Source organism: Acanthaster planci, linkage group LG09, assembly GCF_054643075.1.
Source record: "Acanthaster planci isolate LZ-2023a linkage group LG09, COTS_SCS, whole genome shotgun sequence".
NCBI lineage: Eukaryota > Metazoa > Echinodermata > Asteroidea > Valvatida > Acanthasteridae > Acanthaster > Acanthaster planci.
In genome coordinates this window covers 12,967,973-12,993,286 of record NC_141785.1, presented here as the reverse complement: position 1 = coordinate 12,993,286, position 25,314 = coordinate 12,967,973, and the positions used below count along the sequence as shown (strand labels likewise).

General features: G+C 39.4%; 2 protein-coding genes across 21 annotated transcripts in view; one reads left to right on the top strand and one right to left on the bottom strand.

The window, feature by feature from the left end:
- Nucleotides 1-1,651: 1,651 nt before the first annotated feature.
- LOC147798147 (trafficking protein particle complex subunit 11-like) lies at nt 1,652-24,332 on the bottom strand. 20 transcript variants are annotated; one of them, XM_087140731.1, is made up of 11 exons: nt 24,194-24,332; nt 20,787-20,887; nt 20,014-20,182; nt 18,132-18,340; nt 17,313-17,527; nt 16,765-16,914; nt 8,499-8,612; nt 6,954-7,024; nt 5,913-6,092; nt 4,651-4,806; nt 1,652-4,168 (listed from the first exon to the last, which is right to left on the bottom strand). In XM_087140731.1, the coding sequence occupies exons 3-5, from the start codon at nt 20,126-20,128 to the stop codon at nt 17,435-17,437; spliced, it is 417 nt and encodes a 138-aa protein (XP_086996857.1). In that variant the 5' UTR covers nt 20,129-20,182; nt 20,787-20,887; nt 24,194-24,332; the 3' UTR covers nt 1,652-4,168; nt 4,651-4,806; nt 5,913-6,092; nt 6,954-7,024; nt 8,499-8,612; nt 16,765-16,914; nt 17,313-17,434. The 20 variants fall into 20 exon arrangements, with proteins under 20 accessions (XP_086996857.1, XP_086996858.1, XP_086996855.1 ...); XM_087140732.1 differs by having other exon boundaries at nt 17,340-17,527; XM_087140729.1 differs by having other exon boundaries at nt 17,345-17,527; nt 24,194-24,331.
- rmnd1 (required for meiotic nuclear division 1 homolog) overlaps nt 10,249-25,314 on the top strand; it is a 77,484-nt gene continuing 62,418 nt past the window's right edge. The window contains exons 1-2 of the mRNA XM_087140722.1: nt 10,249-10,435; nt 10,584-10,702. Of these exons, the coding sequence (XP_086996848.1) occupies nt 10,620-10,702 (83 nt within the window). The 5' untranslated portion in view covers nt 10,249-10,435; nt 10,584-10,619. The remainder of the gene's footprint in view (nt 10,436-10,583; nt 10,703-25,314) is intronic.

The window sequence follows — 25,314 nt, the reverse complement described above, 5'->3', positions numbered from 1 at the left end:
AAGATGGTCAATGAAATTCGTCTGTTTGTTTGTTTATATAAATCCCAGAATATGAGACTTAGAAAGCGTTTTATTCTTTTGCAACCAATTTGAGTGTACGCAGGAGATCATCAGAATAAAAAAAAAGCTATGTGGGAAACGCCTCATCTCACTATATCACACGCTTACTGAGTAGGGCGCTGCGATTAGTCAAGTGAAGGAGGATTAAAAGTTTGAATGCGGAAATAATTTGAGTGACGACCAGTCACTGACATCAGTCATGGATTGATTACACTTTTAGAGTTCATCCACATCCTTTTCACGTGTGGATGTCCTTCAAATTAGTAATTGTTACAGCGTATGAGTTCTATGACGGTATAACCATTCTCAAGAATTTTGCGAAATGGAAGTCAAAGGAGGATCGGTTATAACAGTGTGGATATATGTTTGGCCGAGTTGCACTGCACTGGTACATATGGGTTCTTCCTTATTGTAGTTCAGCTGGGTTTCCACGCTACATCATTAATGCACTCCTTCAAGCATTTTATAACTCAGTGAATACGAAACACATTTTCTTTACAGTATTTTCTCATCTCCTGCTGAATTTGGGGTGCATAGATAGAACTATCAATACGGCTTGCATCTTCATTATAATATCCAGAAGTTCAGTGACTCTATTTCATTTGACTTACTCCATTATACACGTTCACACACTGGTCACAAATTTCTGCTGAATTAAATTATTATTTGCCAGGACTGCAACAGATTTGTGAGCTTGTCTGCCGGCAACGGAAGTGTGTATTATGAGTCGTGTCAAGTCCAGTACTACGCTCGATTTATTTTCATTCCAGATCTGCTCATCGAGACTCCAAACTCATCGCAATGGGATGCAATTGTTATTTGGGGGGGGGCATGACGGGCACCGAATTAACTTTTCGAGCTGAATGCAGTAATGTACGACGACGAGTGATAATGTTTGCCGTCCCATTGATCCTCGAAGACGACCGAAGCTTATGACAGGACCAGGCCTAGTCAGGATACCGTTGAAAAAATCACGGGTAAGCCCTGGGCGGTTAAGTTGCCAGTGCGCAAGTAGACTGAAGTGGTGTGATCCGAGAACTTTTTTGCTGAAACTCGTGGACGTCGTGGCCGCACTGCTTAGTCTAAAAGAAAGCAAACGGCTTAAGAAAAAGGAACTTTCAGATTCAAGGTCAATGTTGCTTCCGTGGAAAACACTCTGCTCACTCCGAACAATGAACACATTCTTCCGAGTGTCAATTAGGTCAGCAAAATGAAGCTCAAATTCACAGTTTGATCTGGTTGGAAATAGTTTGTCAATGAAATTTTATCGAAGACACAGAAATAAGTGTGGAAAGGGCGATTGTACTAACTCGTGTTAGGCTTGAATGCCGCTCGGCAAAAGCATGTACATAAGAAATCCTTCAGACTTTGTGGGCTAAACTGGTAGTAATGAGAACCATAATACCAGGAATAAAAACTGAAGAACGAAGGATACTGACCTAAATTTCCTTGGTAGCCTTAGAAACTCGAATTAACGGTGCTTTTGATAACCAGGCTTAATTGGTTTTAATAGGAACATAAACATTAATAAGAACCTACAGTAAATATTATTTTGTTCAGCTCGACGTAATAATTACGTTACAGCAAGGACTGGGTGCTACTTTGGTTTGTTTTATTTACAGAATTAACAAAGATATCTCATAAGTTTCATACAGTATGATTTGAATTTTTCGTAATATCTGACAACATGGTCAAGAAGTTTCAGATGTGTTTAGTGCGTTACAGCTTGAAACAATATCCTGCGTATCATATCACACTTTCATTCTGTCAGGTATCTCCTAACTACGCAAGCGTATAATTATAAGGGCCATTTGCAATACACTGGACAGCAAAAGAAACTTGCCACTTCTGTCAAAGGCCACACATAAAATTTCACTCCATAGAAATAAACAATTTTTATACACAGGTATGCTGCAACATGCCTTACTAATCACATGCCCAAAAAGAAGTGATTATCTTTATAACAAAGAAGAAATTGACATGCACAGCAACTTGGTTACTGAATCAAAAGTCACAGCATGTAACAGAAAGCGCCTTACGTTTTAAGCAGAAATCAATGTCACAGGACGAAATAAAGAAGCCACAATCATTACTTTTCAATAATGTGTATGCATAGTCAGTAAGGATGGCATCCCTATACAGAAACCACTCGTGCACATCATTTTGACAAAACAGGTGTACACTTTGTCATTGGTTGTTTAAAATCTTGTCCATTCATGGGTCATTTTTGCTTGGTGGAGAGTGCTTTTCCATGTGACTTTTGATCCATCAGTCTAATTTGTTCAGTCATCTGTGTCAATAATATCACAAGCTGTATACCATTGCAAAGAGGACATTCTACGCTTATTTCTCTTTCCCACATATAAAGTTTTTGCCATTGCAGTTAAACTTTTTGAAGTGGACACCCTGTGTAAGTATAAATGAAAAGGCACGGTAATCTTTCCAACGGGCAGTCAACTAGGGAATGCAGAATAGTCTACCCAATTTGCAAAGATGGAAATTCACGCCGCGAATGAGATTTCTTTTGTTTTTTGTTGGAAATCAAACTGTTTTGAAATACCAAATCTCCTTTTGTTTGAAATGATCTGAGACCCAATCTCAATGCATTCCACCCTGATGATACATAACAGGAATTTTGAAACTACTGAAATATTCGCTGCGGCGGGAGTTCAGTTTGACACCGCGGCAAGGTCATATAACAGTGAGATAGGCATTCAACGACTTAAGTCACTGCAGTAACTTGTGGCCTCTATATGCTTCCGTATTAAAGAGAGAAACTTCCAATTAACCTGTCTTTTCTTTGCTGATGAGGCAGCACTTCAACTCATGGCGGGTAAAAAGTTTTGATTTGTAAAAGTTTTTATTGATGAAAGTTTTGGTCTTCACTGCTTTTGTTCCACTTGGGACAATCCATCCCATGGGTTTTTTCATTTTTGAGATTTTATACTGCAAAAAGTGACACTAATCTGTCTGAAAACACTTGGGGCATACAGGACTTTGTCACTCTCCTTTCACCTGCCTATATGCCATTGACTCATTTGTTTTTCATTTCATGAAAATGGGAGTTTTAAGCAGGTGAACAGAGTGCTAATGATCCGTTTGTAGTTGACACCATTACAAGGCATGTCACACGAGTCAAAAGTAACAAGGACAACACAAAGGAATACTTTTGTTGCACATCATTTGTAGCTTGTGACTTAAATTCAGACTGGAGGTCTTGTTGTCTTGTGACAATCCCGTGGAGTCCTGTGACAGTCTTAAGAGAACAATGCTAATGATGCAAGTGGTCATTACTATGAACATCTGTATGCACCAGGCAATGTTGGGGAAGAATGCAATTTTAAACAGGATTACCTGGAAGTTTTACAAGGTTTAACAGGGTTGGTGAGGTGCCTTGGGGTAAACCTCGAGATAAGTTTGCATTCTTTCCTTAACTGACCAATATACATGTGTATCAATATACATGTACATAAAGAAATATCAGAGAATAATTGAACAGAAAAAACCTATTGTCAATTGTCCACAAATGGTTGAACAAATATCATGTCATCAAAATACACAACCCTCCTAATGACCACAGTGAACTTGTGGCATTAACACCAAAGTCTACGGGAAGTAGCCCCTGTGGCTGACTAGTGGCTTTCACAGGCAGACATGCTAGTCTTAACCAAAGCAGAATAAATTGGACTCAGCAGTTCACAGCAGTTTAAAGTCTTCTCCCTGGTCCAATCTCATGGGAAGGCTAGCAGAACATGTCGCTAAGCACATTTTCTGGCTGACTGAAAACCAGCCAGGGACCAGTTACTACCAACGCACATTGCAACATTTTGGCTGTAACCCATCTGTGCTGGACAAAGTCTCTCCATGCTAAGCAAACATACATGCTTCATCCCCTGCACAAATTGGACATAAATTTAAGTGGCATAGTCTCTTATCCATTGATTTTGTTTTTTTCGCCGTATGTACCCTATGATGCACATACATAGGAAGTGTAATGGCTACTTCTTCATTGTTGATTATTGCCACCTTCATGCAGTAGTACTCGTTGACAAGACAGGGAGGCTGATGATCCAGATCAATGTGAACATATGCAGGCCGTGGATGCACACTGTTGAGAACAAATTGCTAGATGTAAACAAGAGCTTAAATTGCTATAACAGAGATTGAGATCGTAGAAAAAAGTTTTTGAAACTGATCCGACTTTTCACACAGCTTCAATGCCTTAGTATGCACCACAGCTTACAAAAGTTTTATGAAAATTCAATCACTAAGTGCGGAAGAGATAATCATCTTCACCTTCAGACTACGATGAATTAGCAGGCAGTCTACCATACACATTGCAGTCAGCTGATAGCTTTCCTCCTGTTAGCGGTCTTGTTTCATTACTGACTCACTTTGCTTTCAACTTAATGGCAAATGGGACTGGGCAACGCAGGGAAGTCAGTTATTCACTTAAAGTGGAATCAGCAAATGCAAAGATACTTAGAATATTTGTTCATGATCATATGACATAAATTTGGGGTTCAGCGCAACAGTGCTTCTGAAGTAAATCTACAGGAAGTGTTTGATTCAGCAAGAAGGTTTGATTACCTGGTGGTCTCTCCAACACCCAGTTGGTCTGGATTAGATGGACCTTGTGTATACATGTAGATCACCACGTCTTGAATATTCACGAGTTAGGCTGCATGGGCCCAAACTCCTTGCCAGTAGAGAACACACGTTGCTTGGCCTCATCACCAAAGGGATCTATGTAGAATGAATAATACTATGTGTTGCAAGAACCGACTGGATTTTGCATTTCTTATAAGAAAAAATACACTGTATGTAGTCTCTAAACTTTGCAGAGTGCATGCTCAATGCTGTGGTACTGGTACATCATGAGCTTAGGGCTCTGTGTATCACAATCCACAGAAAATCCATTCAAATACAAACAAGCAAGGAAAAAGGCTTGGGAGACACCGTCTCCAAAACTCTCATCAAACAAGCTCAAACTCTGTAGGTAAAATTCTCAGGACCACACTTTTTTCATTGTACCCGAATGAGTACTTGTTGGCCACTACTTTAAAATTTCAGGAGCACAGTAACGTTTGTTGTAGCGCCATGTCAGTGTCCCTCACTTGTGTTGTACATACCATAGACAACTTCTAAAAACCACAATTAGTGTTAACAGGCTAGGGTCAATGCAAATAATGTTCATCCACATCACATTTGTCATACACAAGGTAACCACAGTCCAAAATCAATTTTTTTCAATACCACCTACATGACAACACGAGTATGACCTGTATGACCTTGGTACCTGTTTGATGTCAATACTGGATACCCTTAAAATCTAAAAAAAATACACATTAACAAATGGCACCGCACATAATCTCGGCGGACCATGTGCCCGAAACAGGGATCTTTTTTTGTACATCAACGGTGCGGCCACCTCAGGATATGAAATTCCTTCGGCTTGTGTTCACAGGTTTGCTGTTACAATGGGTGGGGTATGTGACCTCTGAACCACAGTTATGACTGCGGGACAGGGTTTTTCAGTGGTATGGTGATTTTCCAGCAATTCTGCCCTTCACAATGAAAGTTCACATACATTCTATACAAAGATTTCTGTCTGTTTTTCAACAGGCAGCCAGGATGAAAAAATGGAACCAGGTTTTGATATTGACAGGCAGGTACCCCAGTATCTGGGTACCTGGCACAGGCCTACATCACAATGCTGACTTTGAAGAAAAAACTAAAAATTTTGAATTTCTGAATTTAATATAGTTTGGCATATAACCTAAGGGGGAAGAAATAAGTTAATGGGTTAGTTTCACAGCTTTAAGAGTTGTATTGAAAGTATTAAAATGTACCTCAGAGAAATGACCAGCTAATCAGCAGCGAAACGAAGGCTAGTAAAACGAGACTTGCATTCGACAAGGGGCACCAGATTTTTCTCTCGGAACGCCTTGGGGGTGCTCTGTAACTAGACATTGTCTTCCAGGATTGGTCTGCTTGCTCAATGGCATCTGGTGAACAGCCTGGCTCAGGTTCTGGCAAATTGATTTTTACACACATTCAAACTTCAATATCTTGCTCAGCCATTCCGTGTAAGGGTCATCATCAAACTTAAAAACTGAAGTGAAATAAATAAATTTTTCTCAGTTGTATTTGATAAGAGGAATATTTAAACCATCTAAATCTCAAAAGAACTTTTAAATCAAAGATTTTTTTATTTAGGTTACAGTCTCCTGAATATGGAGGAAATTTGTGGTCAAAAAGGAGTGGCTGGGGTACAAATCACAAACTTAGAAAGTAACTGAAGCTCATTCATATGATTTTACTTCATATGCATACATTAGGTAGCTATTCCAGTCTATTTGATAAAACATCGAAAAGGTCTCCAAATACTTTTTGTATTTTCCTAGGTTTTCATCATGAAAACACCCTCAAAATATGTCACGCCAGTCACATAATCTGACAATTTTTCTTAGATTACTAAAAACTAGACAGGGATTCAGCTAGTGTTTGATATTTGTAAATCAAATACAGTAGTAGTTTATCAATAAAAGCATAAATATTCTTATTTGCTTTGCATTCCTTGTAGAAAAAACTCTTTCAAGAGTGTCACGCGAGTCACACACGCGCTGTATGTCACACGAGTCACACGCCAGGAATTGAAATTGAGTGTAATTTTCACTGTGAAAACATGAAATTGAATCAGTTAATGAAATTAAAGATTTTTACCAAATAAATGATGCTGTAGCTACGTCTACATTCCAGTACAATTGCATCATTAATTGCAGCTCTTTCCTTTGTAAACTCTGTCAATTATACGTACAATACATGCAAGTATGATGATGGGCACATGTAAATGTACAATACATGTAGGTAAGATGGGCAAACATACACACCCTGGTCAGCAGATGCTGAAGAATCTTGGCAGCCAGTAGACAATATACTGTGCACAGTGCCACAACCCAACCTGATGAACAACAGGGGACAGCTGCAGTTCAATGAGATCATTGAAAGTGCAAAAGAAAAAGCACTGGACAAACCAAAAATTACAAATATTTTTCTGAAATAATCGTGTGGAATTCATGACACTCACTTTAATTAAATTCAGAGGCAGTTTTACTCAAAGTCAATGTTATGAATATATGACCTGTCAGCACAAAATGAGCTGTACATGGAACACTTAGGGTAAATGTATAAGTTGACAATGTGGCTTTATTCTTGCAGCTTTGCGTCTTTGTTCCCGACATTGTTTCAACATTTAAGACCAGGCACAAATAATGCTATCGTCTTTCCAAATATCACAAAATCAAAAAAGTGTCCTCTACTTCAATATAAAAATTTGAACCCTCAAAACAGGAAAGAGTGGGATGCGACTTTACTCTCATTTTGTCGTGACAGGTCACATACTTGGTGTATTGTGTTAAATACCAGATTTCCACCCTAAAATTTGCCAAAGTAAAGGGATAAATAGCAATTTTCACACTGTTCCATAATGTATTTGCCATGTTTGCAGGTCCATAAGTTTTATTAATGTAATATTATAATTTGATTTGTTTTACTATTATTACAGTTATAGTGTAAAAGTAAAACCCTACTGTGTCACGCGAGTCATGCATTTGTGTCATGCGAGTCACATTTTCTTCAGGCCATTTCTCACAACAAGAGAGACTTGGCACAATGTAACCTATGCGTGGATCAGGTCAGAGTATTAAGTTTTTAGTTCAGTAAAAGTTTACTTTAGCACACTTGGACATTCATAGGAAATGCTTTTAGAATCAAGGGATATGAAAAATCCCCATTTCTATCCTGTCACGTGAGTCACGTCAAAGAAACCGTGATAAAGAAAACAACAAACATTTAAAGTGATCAAATAAAAACTAAGAGATACATCAAAAATGTCTTGTTTTAATTACGTGCTAATTTGAGTTGAATAAGTGCCATGTTAGCAACAGTAATGCATTAAAACTCAACATTTTGTTCAAATGTCACACGAGTCACCATGGAATGGCTGTGCTGCCATTTTTTAAAAATAACATTCAGAAAGAGTTATATAATTAAACACACACCCAAAACCAATACTGAAGAGGCAACACTACCGCGTCATCAGGTTCCAAAACATCCACTTCATCTAGCTAATGAAGTTAACTTCAGGGCAATTCCATGCCACGCTGGAAATTTATCACACTGTCACTAGCCTCATTGGTAATTCATACACAAAAAAAGTTTGACCAAATGTAAAGGTGCTACTGTTACACAATATTTGCATTATTTGTGTTCGGAATTATCCTCTATGGAGATACATGTAACTGATTCTAAGGATTATCACAAATACCATCTCTTTGACATACATCTGCACTGGCAAAACTCATATTGTGACAATTTGTAAAATACCATACAAGTTTACAACTTGAACTTTTTAAGATAAAAACTTAAAATCTTACTGCAAGAACTCAAATCAGGATCATCTGGACCCCTGTCCTCTCCTCTGGAATCAGTGTGGAAGTCAGCAGTGGCCACCGTCATTCTAGGTCATGCAATCAAGTAACCTGCGGCAGCTGATTTGGGCAGGAGAAAAAGAACACCAAGTGAAAGAAGAAGTCTGTGGGATGAGGTCAGGGTTGTCAGTAAAACTTTTTCTCCAGTATTTAATGTTGAGTTAGCTCCAAAAACAAGATAAAGGTTTCAGTGGCAGGGATAATTTTAACTGAACCTTCTGAAATTCATAGAAATCTTCCACTTTAAAGAAAAAAATGCAACTTTCAGTGGACACAACATTACATAAAAATTAAGAGTGGTTGGCTCTACCATCCTCAATTCTGAAAGCGCATTTTGAATAGGTGGGTTTTAGTTTCAGGGAAGTTTCATTCTTTATACACTGTAAGTGCTGTATGGTGCAAAGGGGTATCATTACCTTAATGATGTAATGGCAGGACTGTTCCATAGGAAACAAGTGTTCCCAACGGAATTAACGCTGCCTGGAATGTTCTGGAACAACATGATGGAACACAAACGTTCCAGTTGGAACGGTCCAACAGAATGGGAAAGTTCCCAATTTTTGAGACACTCCTACAGCAGGCATTTACCACATGTGTTACAGTCAGCTGACAGCTTTCCACCAATTAACAATCTTGTTTCATTACTGACTACTATGCTTCAACCTAATGGCAAATGGGACAGGTCAACACAGGGAAGTCAGTTATTCACTTGAAGTGGACTTCAACTGATGCAAAGATACCTAGAATATTTGTTCATGGTCACATGGCATAATTTTGGGGTTCGGCGCAACAGATCTTCTGAAGTAAAACTACAGGAAATGTTTGATTTCCCCAGATCTCTGCCTTTGGGGACTTTACATTGATCACGTTCGATAATTTTTGGAAGAATACAGTGTAATGCCTTACTGAAACCACCCTATTAAACACTCATGTTGGAATTTTACCTTTGACTTCTTCAGTAATATTTGGGAAAGTCACCTGGAGACGGGTATACAAATTTTATTGACGACCTTTCATGTCTAGCGATGTCGTACATGTGCGTTTTGCCCTAAGTCTCCTTGTTCATGCACACGTGTTTGTTTTCACTCGCCGTGATTTCTTGAGAATGAGGTAGATTGTACAATCTGCCCTTGCAAAGATTGACCAACCTGCAGTCGATGGGTTCCAGATACCTTTGAGTAGACATTCCACATTTGTTGTCACAAAGGTTAGATAAAATATTAGAATCTTGCGTAAAAGTAGAATATTGCTTCAAGTTTATTACCTTATAAATGATAAAACCGAGTAAAATATTTTTTTCGGCTTTCACTGACAGACTACCATAAAACTTCAAATTGTAAATGTTCATGTGCGTACGAGACTGCGGCATTGCACAGTTCTTCATGTATTTTAGATTTTCGGAGGTTGTAGGTCAACTTTTTGGCAGGATATTTCCCTTTTAGATCAGGTAATTTTTCAGTTTCTATAAATTGATATTGTTAACAAATACATTTCAAAGCCCTTTTTTCAAAGAAGAAACTGATCTAAAAAATCTTAAAAATTCTAAAATCTTAGCACGTTATTTTCCTATCCAAGGGTTCCGGAATCAGGCATCAACTTCCAGGCTCTATTATATCGGCAAAACAAAAACAAACTGACTGGTTTCCGTCAGATATCTTTCCAACCTAGCAGTTCACAACTCTTGGCGGGAACCAATCCCCTTTTCTGCGTCTGAGGCCACAACACGTGCTCTAAATGTGCACGCAGTCTTGCAATGGCGGGTGTTTTGAAGGTGCCACAGAATTTGTGACTTGTATTTTGAAGCAGAATTATTGGGAGAGTATGAGCTATTTCTTCTATTCTCCTACCAGACGATACGAGGGTTGGTTAGTAACTGCTATTCGGTGGGTATTATTTTAACGAATTTGAAACCAGGAAACCAGGAAATTTGTGTATGTGGGCAAATAAATGCCTTTATTTCATAAAAACATTAATGACATCCTTTTCTGATTAGTGAGTAACTATCACATTTTCTTATTTTCCCATTGTCAGGATGAACAATTGTGGAATGCCACCAAAATCCTTTGAATGCATGTTGTTTGTGTTGCAAGAAGTACTCTCGGACCAATAGCAAGATTTCCTCATCACACTGACAGGACTGACATTACAAGGTGAGACAGAGAGCTTAGGAGCCAGTGTGCTCCACTCCATCATGTGCTGTTCAAACACAGGTCCAAATTAAGTGCCATCCTGGTGGATGTTGATAATTTGCCATTTTCACAACATGTAATTGGCCACTAAGCTTCCAAATTCCTGACTGTATAAAGGAACCTGATTGTTCTGATGTTCTTTCAAGGGGCATATCAAGCCCCCAGTGGGCCCTGAAATCTTAAATATGGCTTATTTGGGCTTCCCCCTCGGTATACATGTACTTTGAAGCACAAGTTCAGATTGATGTTGAGGAACAGAGAGGTAGTTTCTGTTTGATAAAAAAGTTGATTTTAAAGAAACACAGTTTGGTCTGTGCCAACCAAATATTTGTTTTTCATGCATTGTTGAAAAAAAAATTAAATTGCATTGATTGCTCCCATTATGCTCATCGTTGAACTTTGTGACTTTTTACCTGTAACCTTCAACAAAACAGTTTCGAACCTTAAAAGAGCAGATGTGTGGTCTTCATTAAAATGCGGTCCTTTCACTCATGGACATGTACCTGATGTGATGGAGTGGAGGACACATATTTCTCTCATGGTAAAATCCAAGGTACATTGTACATGTACATTTAAAAAGAGGCTGCCAGATTTCTTAACAATATCCATACTCATGATAGTAATCCATCATTACTCTGTAGATATAAGGACCTGATGGTATGCAATCATACTTCTAAGTGGCTTAATAGGGACCCTTGGGATCTTTGTGGTCAAACATCAGTTTTTTATGAATTCGACAGGAGGCTCAAAAGACATTTTGTAGAAACTGGCACAGTGTCAAGCCAAATTACAGTTACATGTATCTGGCAGCCTTAATTTCTATAAAAACTTGCAGCGAGGATCTGCTTAATCACTTACATGTACATGTACCTACATGTACCTGTATTCATGTGAAACCAACATTACCATGCTGGAATGAATCTGTTTGAAATGATACCGGAGAACATGATCTTGTTTCAACTGAGTGTCAACTAAAACAAGTTGTGTTGAACAGTATTCATAGAATACTGATTCACCCCATAGTGTTTAAAGAATGCTGACCGATTTGATTGTTGAGCAAATAAGGGACAGAATGCCTTTTCTGTAATTTAAATTTGTGTGTCAGCCAGTAAGTTTGACTGGTCTTTGGGGTGTCGTATTTTTGTTTGTTTTAATGCTGCAGTTAAACTTTGACACAAGGCACTTGACCATGTCAATAGAGGTGGCCATAATTTACAATGTACATGTACAATCCTACTCACGCTATTAAATATCAGATAGATACATATAAAATCCGACACGCACCCAATCTCTAACCCAGCTGGACCTTGTTAAAAATGAAGGAAACAATCAATAAAATACTCAATAAGCCATCAACGTTAACACCACAAGCTACATGTATGAGGCCTTACAGTTTCATTGGATTTTCATTGGGATTGCCTTGGAGAGGTCCAGTACAGTTTTTGAGAGTTTGATATTGAATACTGCCCAGATTTTTTGTTCCATTGCAGTGGAAGCTGAATGAAAAGCTTCACATCCATACTCAAGAATAACACTAGGGACTTTGGCTGATAGCCAAGTTTGGATTGAGCGGCTTTTGGATAAAGAGAGAGAGAGAGAGCTGTTGGTCTTTTTGTCAGTGAATAGCATGGAATGGAACAGCCTGAAGCCCCCTTTTTGCACCTACAGAGAATATTAAGACTTTTCTGGAAGTTTCTTCTTGAGGAAAGATGTTTTGTTGGACTTCCAATAATTGCTATATCATCTGCATTTTGAGATACTTTGAGGTTGTGAGAGAGATCGTTGACCGCAATATTGAAGAGTAGGTGGGCCGTATTTTCTTGAATTCTTTCAGTGGAAAAGGTGCCATTGGTTTTACTTGGATTTTCCTGTTACTAAAAAAATTATCTATCCAAGAATAAATTCCCCTATGATGGCCCATGGTTTGGAGTTCATAACTTCTTTGCACTATAGCATGTCATAATCCCTTTCAATTTCATTGAAAACTGCAAGAGTACTTCTCCTCGCTAGTTCGAGCTTTGTTGATGGATGATTCAAGATTAAGGATGTGGTCTTTTGAACTAGAGTTTGCCCTTTTTGCAACCCATTTTGTTGATGAATGGAAAGGTTTTATGTTTCTGTACATACACCAGAGGAGACGGGAATTACTTTAGCCATGCATTCCATTAGTTTGCAGAGACTGGGAGTGAGAGCCATAAATGAAAGGTTCACATAATGCCAGGATCTTTTCCTGGTTTGAGGATGAGAATAAAGATAGTGTCTTGGGACATTGGAAAGTGTGCCAAATCATATTGAAGATAATGAGTATTCCTGAGTTTTGTGGGAAAATGTTTCATCACTATATTGTTATATTGGATGGTTCATTAATAACACTATCATTGTTGTCGTGTAAATTGAGATTGTTTGTAGCCTCTTGTTTAGTATTGATAAAAGAGGGATTGTAATTTCAGTATTACTTGTTTTAGCAAAGTTGCCAACAAGTGCCTCAGCGTTACCTTTATCTCTGGTAATGTACATGTAATATTGATGCCACTATAGTGTATATCTGGAATATTACTCTGAAGTCTTTTTGTAAGTAGGGTCAATTCATGTACTCTTATTCCAGGTGACATTGCCAAATTTTTCCCAGTCTTTTCTTGTGCAATTTGAACAGTTCTCTTAGCAATAGCACAGGCTCTTTTATAAGTCAGATGGTAGTCTTGTTTGTCGTTGTTTTTTTCCAGAACCTTCCTTTTGTTTTCAATAACTCACTGACAGTCATTCCTCCAGGAAGAGGGAGGTTTATTTGTATAGGGTTGATCTTGGTTATGGAACCAGTCATTACACGATTAAGTTGGTAGATGAATTATTGTATGTATCATCAATGGTTTCAGTGTAATACGGCTTACATTCTTTTACAAATTTTCCCCAGTCAGCTTCTTCAAGAGATCACCTACATGTAGGTGTATCTTCATATAGGCCTACATGTACATATTTCAATGGTGATTGGGCAGTGGTCACTTCCCTACATGTTATTTAACACTGTAGATTTCTCCTAATGGCTCTCTGTCTGTTTTCTCCCTATGCTCCAAGTATTGGGACTGAGGTAATGGCTGACATTGTGCAAAATGCTTAAATGGTCAATGTACATTTCCAGTCTTTATTCTTTTATAAAAAGAATCATTTTCTGTGCTATACTTGAAAAGGAAAACCAAGTCTTTCCAACACAATATTTCTCGAACCCCCAACCCTCTTACATGTATCTATCGGTTTCCATTTTGTCTGTTACATGTACACATACATGTAAATGTTATTCTCTCTTCAACCTTTAAGGGTCCAGCATTAGGCCAAGTGAAATAATGAACCATCTTTACCGTTATGTTGGATACTCAGCCTTGTTGCAGCTTAATGTAATCCTTGTTTTAGATTTGTCCAAAATTATTTTCTTTCCTATCAACCTCAGTATGTAGTCCAGACTTCAGATTTCACTTTAGTTACCCTTATGATCAAGCCATCTTTCCTACCAAAAAAATCAGTATACAATTCACCTCTATTGCCACATGTTGAAATAGATCTTTTTCTGCCGACCTATCTCTCTCATGTTTTTTCCCAACTGCTAGAAAACTCCTGATTTTCTTCTCTACCCTCAGCCTTTCATCCTGACTGTTAGTACACAGGCCTGTCGGAAGGTATAAAACAGTGGGGGGCACCAGTGTTTTCCATCCTTAGGTGATCGATTTTTGTGAAACCATGGCATGGGGTTTGGGGCCTGCTCAAGGGCCCCAGGAAATTTTGGATTCTAGATGCTCTCTGATGCAATCTTGGGGACTTTCCGGGCCACTTGCTTGTGTAATTTGGCCCGAAATCTGCTTGTATTTACAAAAAGAAATAATGAATAGAATTTTCAGTAAAACCGTATAATATACATATACGTACTGTACATGTACATGTATTTCCTTTGCCTCATGTTTGAACAAATTGCAATTGAATCTACCAAATGGTGGTATTTAATAGCTTCTGGTAAGACAGATCTCCGGAAAATAATCAAAGAAATGGAAAATGTCAATTTTACGACAAAGGATTTATGAAAAAAAATATCGTTTTTACCTACATGTAGCTTTGTGTCTAATTTTCACAATTTGGCCAGGTTTACCTTCAACTACCAGTAACTTAGATGCCACAAGAAAGATTAATAACTCTTATGTTCAAAAAAAAAATCTCTTTATGAGTGTGTGGTTCTGAGAAGAACCGATGGTGAACACTTGATGTTCTGAACAGTATGCTCTGTTCATCTTTAGGAGGTTGACTGGTTGCCAGGCTCTGAGGATGCTGGTTTTAAGCAATGGAGAGGATGCTAAGGGCGCACTGGAGCAGAACGGCTTGCTTGATGGTGAATCCTCTGGACTGAAAGGTATACTGTTCGGAACGTTGAGTGTTCACCATCAATTCTTCTCAGAGCCACATTCCCATAAAAGAGATATTTTCTTGTGCATGGTGCAACCGCAAGCCTAACCTAGTTTAGTACTTCCACCATGCATAGCTTCAAGTCTTAGCTATGATCAAAATACATGTAGTTTATTACTTCTAGGCAAAAAACTTTCTTTTTTAAAAATTCACTTCATTGGGACCCATTTTTGTCATTTCCGTGTTTTTCAACTACTGTCAGACTGTGGTAATACTTAGTGCCCGATTTTCACACTTTAGTCGAATTCCCTTCAGGTCAATGGTGATATTGTCTGGAAGACTGATGACATGTTTGTATCCGTTGGTTATTTCTTCAAGATCGAGAGCCATTTGTCTGAAATGAGGTTCGTTTTTCAAGCGGATTCAAATTTCCGCACCGAGTAGGGCATGTAAGACAGCGATCAAAAATGAGATGTCCGGATTTGGGGCATGGCATACACGCACACACGCCTGGATACGAATGCGTTTCGGTACGAGTCAACTTTTACTGCATTGCATATGTACAATGATGTCAAAGTACCCAACTAAAAGGCACAAACAAAAACTTTCCATTCTCATTTATATGGCTTCCTTCTTGCATGATACTCCTGAACTATTCACAACAGAGAAATGTCGGGGGGGTCATGTGGTCATGTACATAAACATGTACCTGTACTTAAGGAATATAATAACTTACTCTAGAGTGGTTGGTGACCTTGCTTTTTTCAAAAAGAAGTCAAAGATAAACAAAGAAATCTGAGCCCCTTTCCCAAAATACAAGTTCAAATACATTTCGGACTGAAACAAGTTTATTGGGCTGGAATTGTGGCACGCATAGACTGCAAATGCATTAAGAACATGTGAAACGTGTCAGCTCCCCATACACACTCTATACAGCGTGTGACCACAAAACAGTCGACTCAGGTACCTACAGGTACATGTAGTACCTGTACATGTATGTGCGTGTATGGGTACCTGCATGTAAGGTACGTTGCAGTTAACCTGGGCTCACGCTGTGTACATTAAGTAAGATGGAGAACGAACTATGTGCATAGAGACACATTGCTCGCTGAATGTAGAAGAAAACTGGAGCGCGATCGTTCATGAAATATGACTGACGAGGTGGCGACCAACGGGCACGAATCATGGTCGCCATTGGTGATAAGAGTTAAACATTTGGTCACATTTAATTATTTTTTAGGCGCAAATGTGACTGTTTTGGTTTTTTGAATCAATAAATATTTTTATCTGCCTAAAGTTCCATTTTCCTGTGATTTGATAAAGTACCAAAATTTACAATGAGGCAGCTAAGCCATCTATGCATTTTCTTCTACTTGTTCTACTTGAAACTGAGATACTACGCTTGCGCATTGACATAACAAAAGTAATTTATGGGATTAGCAATACATGTAGGCACAATGTGTACCCAATGAGCATGATCACATATTGACTCAAATGTGCACTTCGTACTTGAATTACCTTACCTGTTTTAAAATACCTAACTGGCTCTGTGGTCCCTTTTACACACAAGAAATATCTGTTCACTTCTTGCTAAGAGGTTATCCACATGTGAGCTTGAGAGTTGAATTGGGTTAACTTACCGGTACACGGCAGAGGCCTTGACAGAGCTACTTCCTGGTAATGGCATATGGTTGGCAGCCTGCTGGCATTAGAAAATGGGATGTTGGGTCTGGATTGCTGTCAAGCCCAACGTGATGGCCTCCTCAAATAAATCCCCAAATATGCTGGATCTGGTGGGACAAAACAGTGGTGGTTATATTAGGAACTGATGTGGGTCTGACATGAGAAGTCTCTCACAAAAGCTCAAAAAGTTGGAGAGAACAGATCACTGTATGCGGAATAATGGCATATACATGTAATTCTTAGCACCACAAAGGGAAAAAGGCATCAAAAATTTCATGCAAAGTAGTGTCCATGAAAATCAAAATTGAAACAAAACAACATCTCCATGTAATCCACTTCACAATTCTCTACAAAAACCATAAATTTGTTCGCTTGATTTGGGAATACGTAAAGACTTGGAGGAATGCAAGTTAGATTCTTATCCAGAGCCAAAGAGGTCCAACTAAATACCTTCCAAAGGCTTAAATTTAGTTCAACATTTTAACTGAAAAGCATGAAATCTCACTTTCGTCTGAAAACTGTCATACTCAACTTAACCCTTTCTTACAGCAAGATGGGCATGAAACCTGCCAAGCTCAACTGGTAACGTACTGTTTGGACAACCAGGCTGAGTGGTCAAAGGCTAGCTCATGGCATCTTGTTCTTGAACAGGCCCACATGCTTGCAAAACTGCCTGGTGGCATCTAGAGGAGCGTTATGAAAGAAGCTCAGATGGCAAACCTGGGAAACAAACATGAAAATCATCAGGATACTGCTTCTAAGTGCAAGATATGACTGGCAGTCTGACTGGAGAGATTTCAGTTTGACATTTCACACTTTCAAAGATTTTAATAAATTCTTTCCATTGGGAACAGCTGACAAATTCAGACAGGTGTTTCAAACTTTTGTTACACTGACAAAGCAATGACAGTAAAAAATAGGGCTTCAGATTTACATGTACTTCGTGGAAAGAACTACATATAGGATCAACATCTGATATTTGTCCATTGTCTTCCTCTCATACAGAAGCATCTTGACTTTATGACTGTTAAAGCATCGAAGTATACAGTGGAACACCGCCTTGTCCTTGGTTCCCAATATTTTGTGCACAAAATCTATTGAATACTATGCAGTTGCCAGGAAAAGTGGAATGTCACCCTGGGAGAAATCTTGGTTGTCAAAGTATCCTCAATGGCAAAGGGCAGTATCTTCAATTTTTTGTTTCCAATGGAGCACTGCACAGATTTGATGAGTTAGTTCCCACTGGAAGTTCCGAGCACTCTAAACATTTCTTCCTTTCAACAGAGAGGCAAAGTGAAGGAGATGTGACCAAGTCTTTGTATACCTGATGAGTGGTTCCATTGAGGAACTCCCAATGAGCTTTGACCCACCTAGCCTCATTGTGGTAGTACCCCTGAGTCATCTCATAGAAAGCATTCTCCAGCCTGATGGTGTAATGCAACAGATTGTCCACACATGGCAGGACAAAGAGGGACTTTGCAGAAAGCTCAAAGGCCGTGCACAGGGCTGCTGCTCGCTCGGCTGCTATCACATCTTCCCTTAGAAATGTACAGTAACATGTTTTGACAAGTTGGTTCCCGCAAGTTAGTTAGCAACCCTATGCACAGCTATGAAGACCGGTCCTTAAACAAAGAATAATTGCCAATTTCAACGGAAAATAAACAAGCAGAAAAGACAGAGACTTGTAGGGTGCCAATCTACGAAATTTGAATTTCTTATCACTTCTAACTGGACAACTTCAACACACATTATTTTTGGTTTGATGGGCACTAAAGTAAACACACGCACAAGACTCTAACTTGGCATGTAAACTGGGTGGCAAGGACTTTAATTCACAATCACTCTAAGTGCTGTTGAATTATACATTACACCACTGTCACATAAAGAAATACAGAAAAAAATAGACGAACAACATAATGACATAATGCAGTGTCTACCGCGGTGCATTTTGGGTGAAAGGTGGGGATGTTGCAGGAACGCATTGACGTGAAACATTATCTGTAACGTACACAATATGGTGTGTGTATCGACCTGACACGAAAAAAAGATAAAAAATAAAAAAATTCCCGATTATCGTCCGAAATGGTCCATGTGAACTGCTGTGTTCCACTGTGTATATCAAGCACACAACGAATGCCAGAGCTGCGTTTTTTAAAAACTTCAATTGGACCGCAAAAGGCAACAGATTTCCGTGAGAAATAAGGCCATCAAAGCGAAGTCCATGTGGACTTTTGTATGCACTCTACATTTTGTAGGCAGAGACAAAACTTACGATGTATCGGATCCAACGATTTTTCCATGGACAAGTGAGAGGGAGGAGGTTGTTTCGCAGCAAAATGAACAACAAAGAAGCTGTCTTTCTCTTCAGACATGATTTGGGAACTTCACACATGAAACTCTTTCTCATGGTTTTGCTGGTACAACTGAGGAGAACTATAACTTCTATGGAAATCTTTGCCTATTTTGCCATTTCATCTGTGAATGCTGATGAACTCAACTTAGCAAGGTTAGCATGCCAGCTCAAGCATGCATAGGGCCTACAGTACCTACATGTACATACACACAGGCATGTCGGGAGACAAGCCCGCTTTTGTACTGGTCCTAGTTGTTCGCCGCCGCTTGCATATTGAACTCAAACTTGAAGCTTGTTTTGGCTGCAAAATTGGCAGTGGTTTTAGGTTTGCAGTAGCAGGAAAGCTTCTTCGTTGGTCATTTTGCCAGGAAACAACCTCCTCCTGCTCACTTGTCCATGGGAAAATTGTTGGATCCGGTACATCGTAAGTTTTGTCTCCGCCTACAAAATGTAGACTGCATACAGAGGTCTACTTGGACTTCGCTTTGATGGCCTTATTTCTCACGGAACTTATCCAAATCTGTTGCCTTTTGCGTTCCCTTGGAAGCTAAAAAACGCAGCTCTGGCATTCATTGAGTGCTTGATAAACACAATGGAGCACAGCAGTTCATACGATAATCAGGAATTTTGTGAATTTTTTTTGTGTGTGTCAAGTCGATACACACGCCATAGAGTATATATGTACATTACACATAACGTGTCACATTTACGCATTTCTGCAACATCCCCACCTTTCATCCACAATGCATCGTGGTAAACACTGCATTATGTCATTATGTTGTGGGTCGATTGCATGCATTGCGTTATGTCAGATTACTCTGCGAATGACAAAGCGCTTTCCACTGCAACTAACCTGCGAACTCCAACCCTGGTGATACACTCCATCTGCCTCTCCTTCCACATGCTCTCGTCCCAGTCCAAGTCAAAGAAGACAGTGAGGTGGGGACCTCCTGGAGATGCTTCTTCATCCAACTGCTTTTGATGATGCCCTTGGAAATGTACCACTCATAGGACGTCTGCAGCTGAGAAGTAAAAAGACAATCAACTTGCGATTTCAAGAAAAACAGTGTGTTCCTTAAGCACTTGGTGACAATGTTATTCCACAAGAACTTGTCCTAGGTGTGGTATCTTTCAGCTGAAAATGCTGACATTTTAAATAACAAGATACCACAACCACAGTCCTTAACAGACTTGGACCAAACAGCTGCTAATCCTTAATGGTCATTTGTCCAAGATTTTTTGTATCCCGTTTCTTAACACAGCTTTTTTAAAACTGCAAGACAATTTCACAGGGCAATATTTACTACAGCAATTCCATCTACGACCAACTGCCATTTGCAGGCTCCACCCATATTCCACTTCCATAGACTTGGATGAGTCTGTGTGTGGGTCTGAGTGTGTAAACGCCTTCAATCGTGGACCTATAACAATAGGGGACAATAGGGTCCACGGTTGCCGAAAAGTCCACGGTTGGAAATGTGTACAAAACATATAGGAGGTCTTCCGAAAAAGTTAAAGTACAAACAAAAGAGGAACAATAAGGGGTCCCCAGTCGCAGGCAAATACACACTTGCATGTGTGTGTACAAACCCAGTGGGAATCAATCAAACATGGGGATGAACATACCGGTAGTCATTATCATGTTTCGACACATGTTTCGACACGACACGTCCACCATGTTACTACACAGGAAATCCCTCAGTGCTTACCAGGTCGGTACATGTCATCTGGTGTAAAGAAAAGTGGATCTTGTGTAATTTGGACTCAACTTTTTCAGCTACACAGCACGAGCCATCAACAATACTACATGTACATGTACCTTGCGCCGCAAGGTTGACGAACCCATTAGGTCACTTACATATTTCCAACATCCATATAGTAAGATCAGACTTCACAACATATACTGCGTGCGTGCACTTAATGCGCAATCCAAAACTACATGTACATGTAGGAAACAATATGCATTCCATTTTTTGGCCAGTTTTAATAAGCAGAAACTGCTGAGTATAAAAAAGTTTTTTGGATCACTTGTAGTAAGAGACGTATCACCCCGTAACTATTTGTCATTTTTGTTTTTCGCTACCATGATTTTTGACACACCGTTCAAAAATGTAAAAATGCAAATCATAAATCTGGCCTAAATTTCTTTTCTAAAACTTTTCCAATAACAAGTTTCGTTCAACAAGAGGCTACATGTAATTACATTTCACCTAAAACAGAACCTGTCCGAGAATGTTGAACTGAAGAACAACACAAAGAAAGTACATGTACATGTACCGGTAGGTTTTTATTTCTAGCGATCCCAAACTAGGAAAAATCCAAACTAGGAAAACGACTGTAATACAAATAACATGCCTATGCCTATGTACATGTACACTGTAGGTCAGGGTGGGTGCAATATCAATTGATTGCACAAAGATTGACTTACCAATGCTTTGGCCAGGTTTGTCTTTAATCTACAGGTGTCGGTCACTTCGCCCCATTTTCACTTCGCCCCATTTCCACTTCACCCTAACCACTTCTCCCCATTTCCACTTCACCCTAACCACTTTGTCCCATTTCCAATTCGTCCCATCCCCACTTCTCCCCATTTCCACTTCACCCTAACCAATTTGTCCCATTTTCACTTCACCCCATCACCACTTCTCCCCGTTTCCACTTCTCCCCTAACCACTTCGTCCCATTTCCACTTCACCCCTAACCACTTCGTCCCATTTCCACTTCACCCCATCCCCACTGCTCCCCTAACCACTTCGTCCCATTTCCACTTCACCCCATCCCCACTTCTCCCCTAACCACTTCGCCCCATTTCCACTTCACCCTAACCACTTCTTCCCATTTCCACTTCACCCCATCCCCACTTCTCCCCGTTTCCACTTCACCCCTAAGCACTTTGTCCCGTTTCCACTTCACCCAAACCACTTCGCCCCATTTCCACTTCATCCCTAATCACTTCGCCCCATTTCCACTTCATCCCTAACCACTTCGCCCTATTTCCACTTCGCCCCATTGATTATCGTTCATTCTGTTCTTCAGTAACAGAGGCATAGGCCTACACGTACATTGTAGATGCAACAAATAAAAACATCGATGTGTGCAACTTTTAAAGGCCAAAACAATGCTTCCGATTTCCCAACCGCCCGACACAAATTTTAGTCCAACCATACATGTATGTATTAATTCACTATAATGGACAACCCAGTCGACATTAATTTTATGCCGTGGAGTTTCTATATAATAACTACATACATGTCGTTTGTGGAACTCCCCTCTCGGCCATTTTTTGAAGAGGCTTGTAACACACTCAAGATCGGAGGGCGAAGTGGAAATAGGGCAAAGTGGGGAATAAAAAATCACACCAAAAAACACTCTCCATTAAGCAAAAATGGCCCATGAATGGACAACAGTTTAAACAAACAATGCCAAAGTGAACACCTGTTTGTCAAAAAGATGTGCATGAGTGGTTTCTGTATAGGGGTGCCCTCCTTACTGACCGTGCTGACTATGCATACACTGAAATTATTGAAAAGTAATGATTGTGACTTCTTTATTTCATCCTGTGACATTGATTTCTGCGTAAAACTTAACATGCTTAAGGCTCATTCTGTTACATTCTGTGACTTTTGATTCAGTAACCAAGTTGCTGTGCATGTCAATTTCCTCTTTGTTATAAAGATATGATTAGTAAGGGGTTCTATAGCCCCACTAGTGTGGCACGGACTGTCGCTACTGCTCCATCCTTAGCCACACATCCGTATACGCAATTTGCGTGTTGGCGTAGTGAAAAATTTTGGTGTACCCACTTATCATCGTGGGCGCAGTTTCTTTTGCTCACAAAAATGATCCTTGACTTCTCCGCTTTCTAATACCATTTAGAGGATGATTTCACTCACATTGATCAGATATTTCCCAGTCTTTTGCCTTCACCCATTCAATCTCACAAGCTCGCGCTCACAGTCACCATCTTTAAAAACTGCTCATTGAAGATTGTGTCACTTGACCCCTAATGTTCTCGATGGCTGTTCCATGTCAAGACATACATGTATTACAACTGCTGCCTAAGTTTTGGAAGAGCCCATTGGTATTGTAGTATCTTATTGCTCAGTCCTTGTATTAGATATGTTTTGACATGGAACAGCCGTCGAGAACATTAGGGGTCAAGTGACGTAATGTTCGACAACCTTATTTTAAAGATAGTGACTGTGACTGTTAAAAACCTGATCAACGTGAGTGAAATCATTGCAGCATACCTGTTAGCCCCTCAAATAGGGCTGTAGTGGCTCTCTTTTACAATCTGTCTCTTATCTGTCGCCACCACAGCCCTACTTCAAGGCATGTCTTAAATGCCTGAAATCCAAGCTGCAGGATTGCCACAAACTTCGAATCCTAATATCTTCCGAAACTAGAATGACTGGACAATTTTACTTACACCATCATATTTCTCCGAGTTTGGACTTTCACACGAGCATCCTAAACCTTCCCAGAATCGTAAATTTTCTGATGTATGGTACCTTGAAAACCTGGCCTGTATTATTAAATGCTGACCACGGGCAGCGCCATTAAGAAAAACGAAGGCAGCGCTTCGAGCGTCGGTAGTACAGGCCGGGTTTTTCAAGGCGCCATACATTGGGAAAATTTACGATTCTGGAAAGCTTTAGGGTGCTCGTATAAAAGTCCAAACTGTGAGAAATACCCTGGTGTAAGTAAAATTGTTGAGTCATTGTCATTTGCCATTTGGGAAGATATTAGTTTCTGACAATCCTGTAGTTTGGATTGGATTTCAGGCATTTAAGACATGCCTAGAAGTAGGGCTGTGGTGGCGACAGATAAGAGACAGATTGTCAAACATGTAAAAGAGAGCCAACACTACAGCCCTATTTGTGGGGCTACATTATAAGGTACATGTACCTGTGTACAAAAAGTTTCTTTTGCTGTCCAGTTTAGATCACAACAAACATTCACAGCTCTGAGTCAGCAATTTAAGGAAAACTGTGGTCACAAAACTTAAAAAATAATAAAGGGACGTGGCTTACCTTGTACGTTGTAGTAGGCTAGTAGTTCATGTACATGTACATGTACGTGTACTGTACAGGTACAGTACATTGTACCTTCGTGAACCAGAACAAGAAGCTTGTGCTCAATTTCCACGAGCGCCCTCAAGGGGAGAAAAATATGAAAAAGAAGACCCGTTCGTCCACACTGTACTGTACATTGTACACACATGGCAAATTCTTCGCAGGAACTGGGCCCTAAAAAGTAGCCCTACAGTTTCTTTCGAAATAAGGACTTTTGGTGGCCCAATAAATAATGAGCTGGTATAAATATCGCCCAGACACAACACCCTATAACCTGGGATTCCAGTCCGCCGGCAAAGCAAACAAAAACACTTCTAAAAACGTTTAAGAAGAGCCAAATAAAGTGGACAGAGGTCATTTAAAAAATAATTGCAGTCTGCAGGTGAAACCACTCCCTCAATCATTATTTCTGAGGGAATCATCATTTGATATGAAAATTACAACTTCTTCTATTGACAGTTGGCCAAAAAACAATCTTTCCCATTCTCTGCACTTGAATTGGACAATTTTGAAGATTTTTGGCAAAAAAATCAAAAGAAAATCAGCTTTTCAAGGTCGGGATTCGAACTGGCGACTTCTCGCTTCCGGGTCATGAGTGCTAACCACAGGAACGCCGCGAACTTGTTATTTTCGGAGAATAAAAACTTAATTTTGAAGATTTGAGAGATTCATTTTTGGGAAAAATCATCATTTGATATGAAAATTACAACTTCTTCTATTGACAGTTGGCCAAAAAACAATCTTTCCTATTCTATGCACTTGAATTGGACAATTTTGAAGAGTTTTGGCAAAAAAATCAAAAGAAAATCAGCTTTTCAAGGTCGGGATTCGAACTGGCGACTTCTCGCTTCCGGGTCAGGAGCGCTAACCACAGGAACGCCAAGAACTTGTTATTTTCGTAGAATTCAAACTTAATTTGAAGATTAGAGAGATTCATTTTTGGGAAAAATCATCATTTGATATGAAAATTACAACTTCTTCTTAACAGGTGGCCAAAAAACAATCTTTCCCATTCTCTGCACTTGAATTGGACAATTTTGAAGATTTTTGGAAAAAAAAAATAAAAAAAATCATCTTTT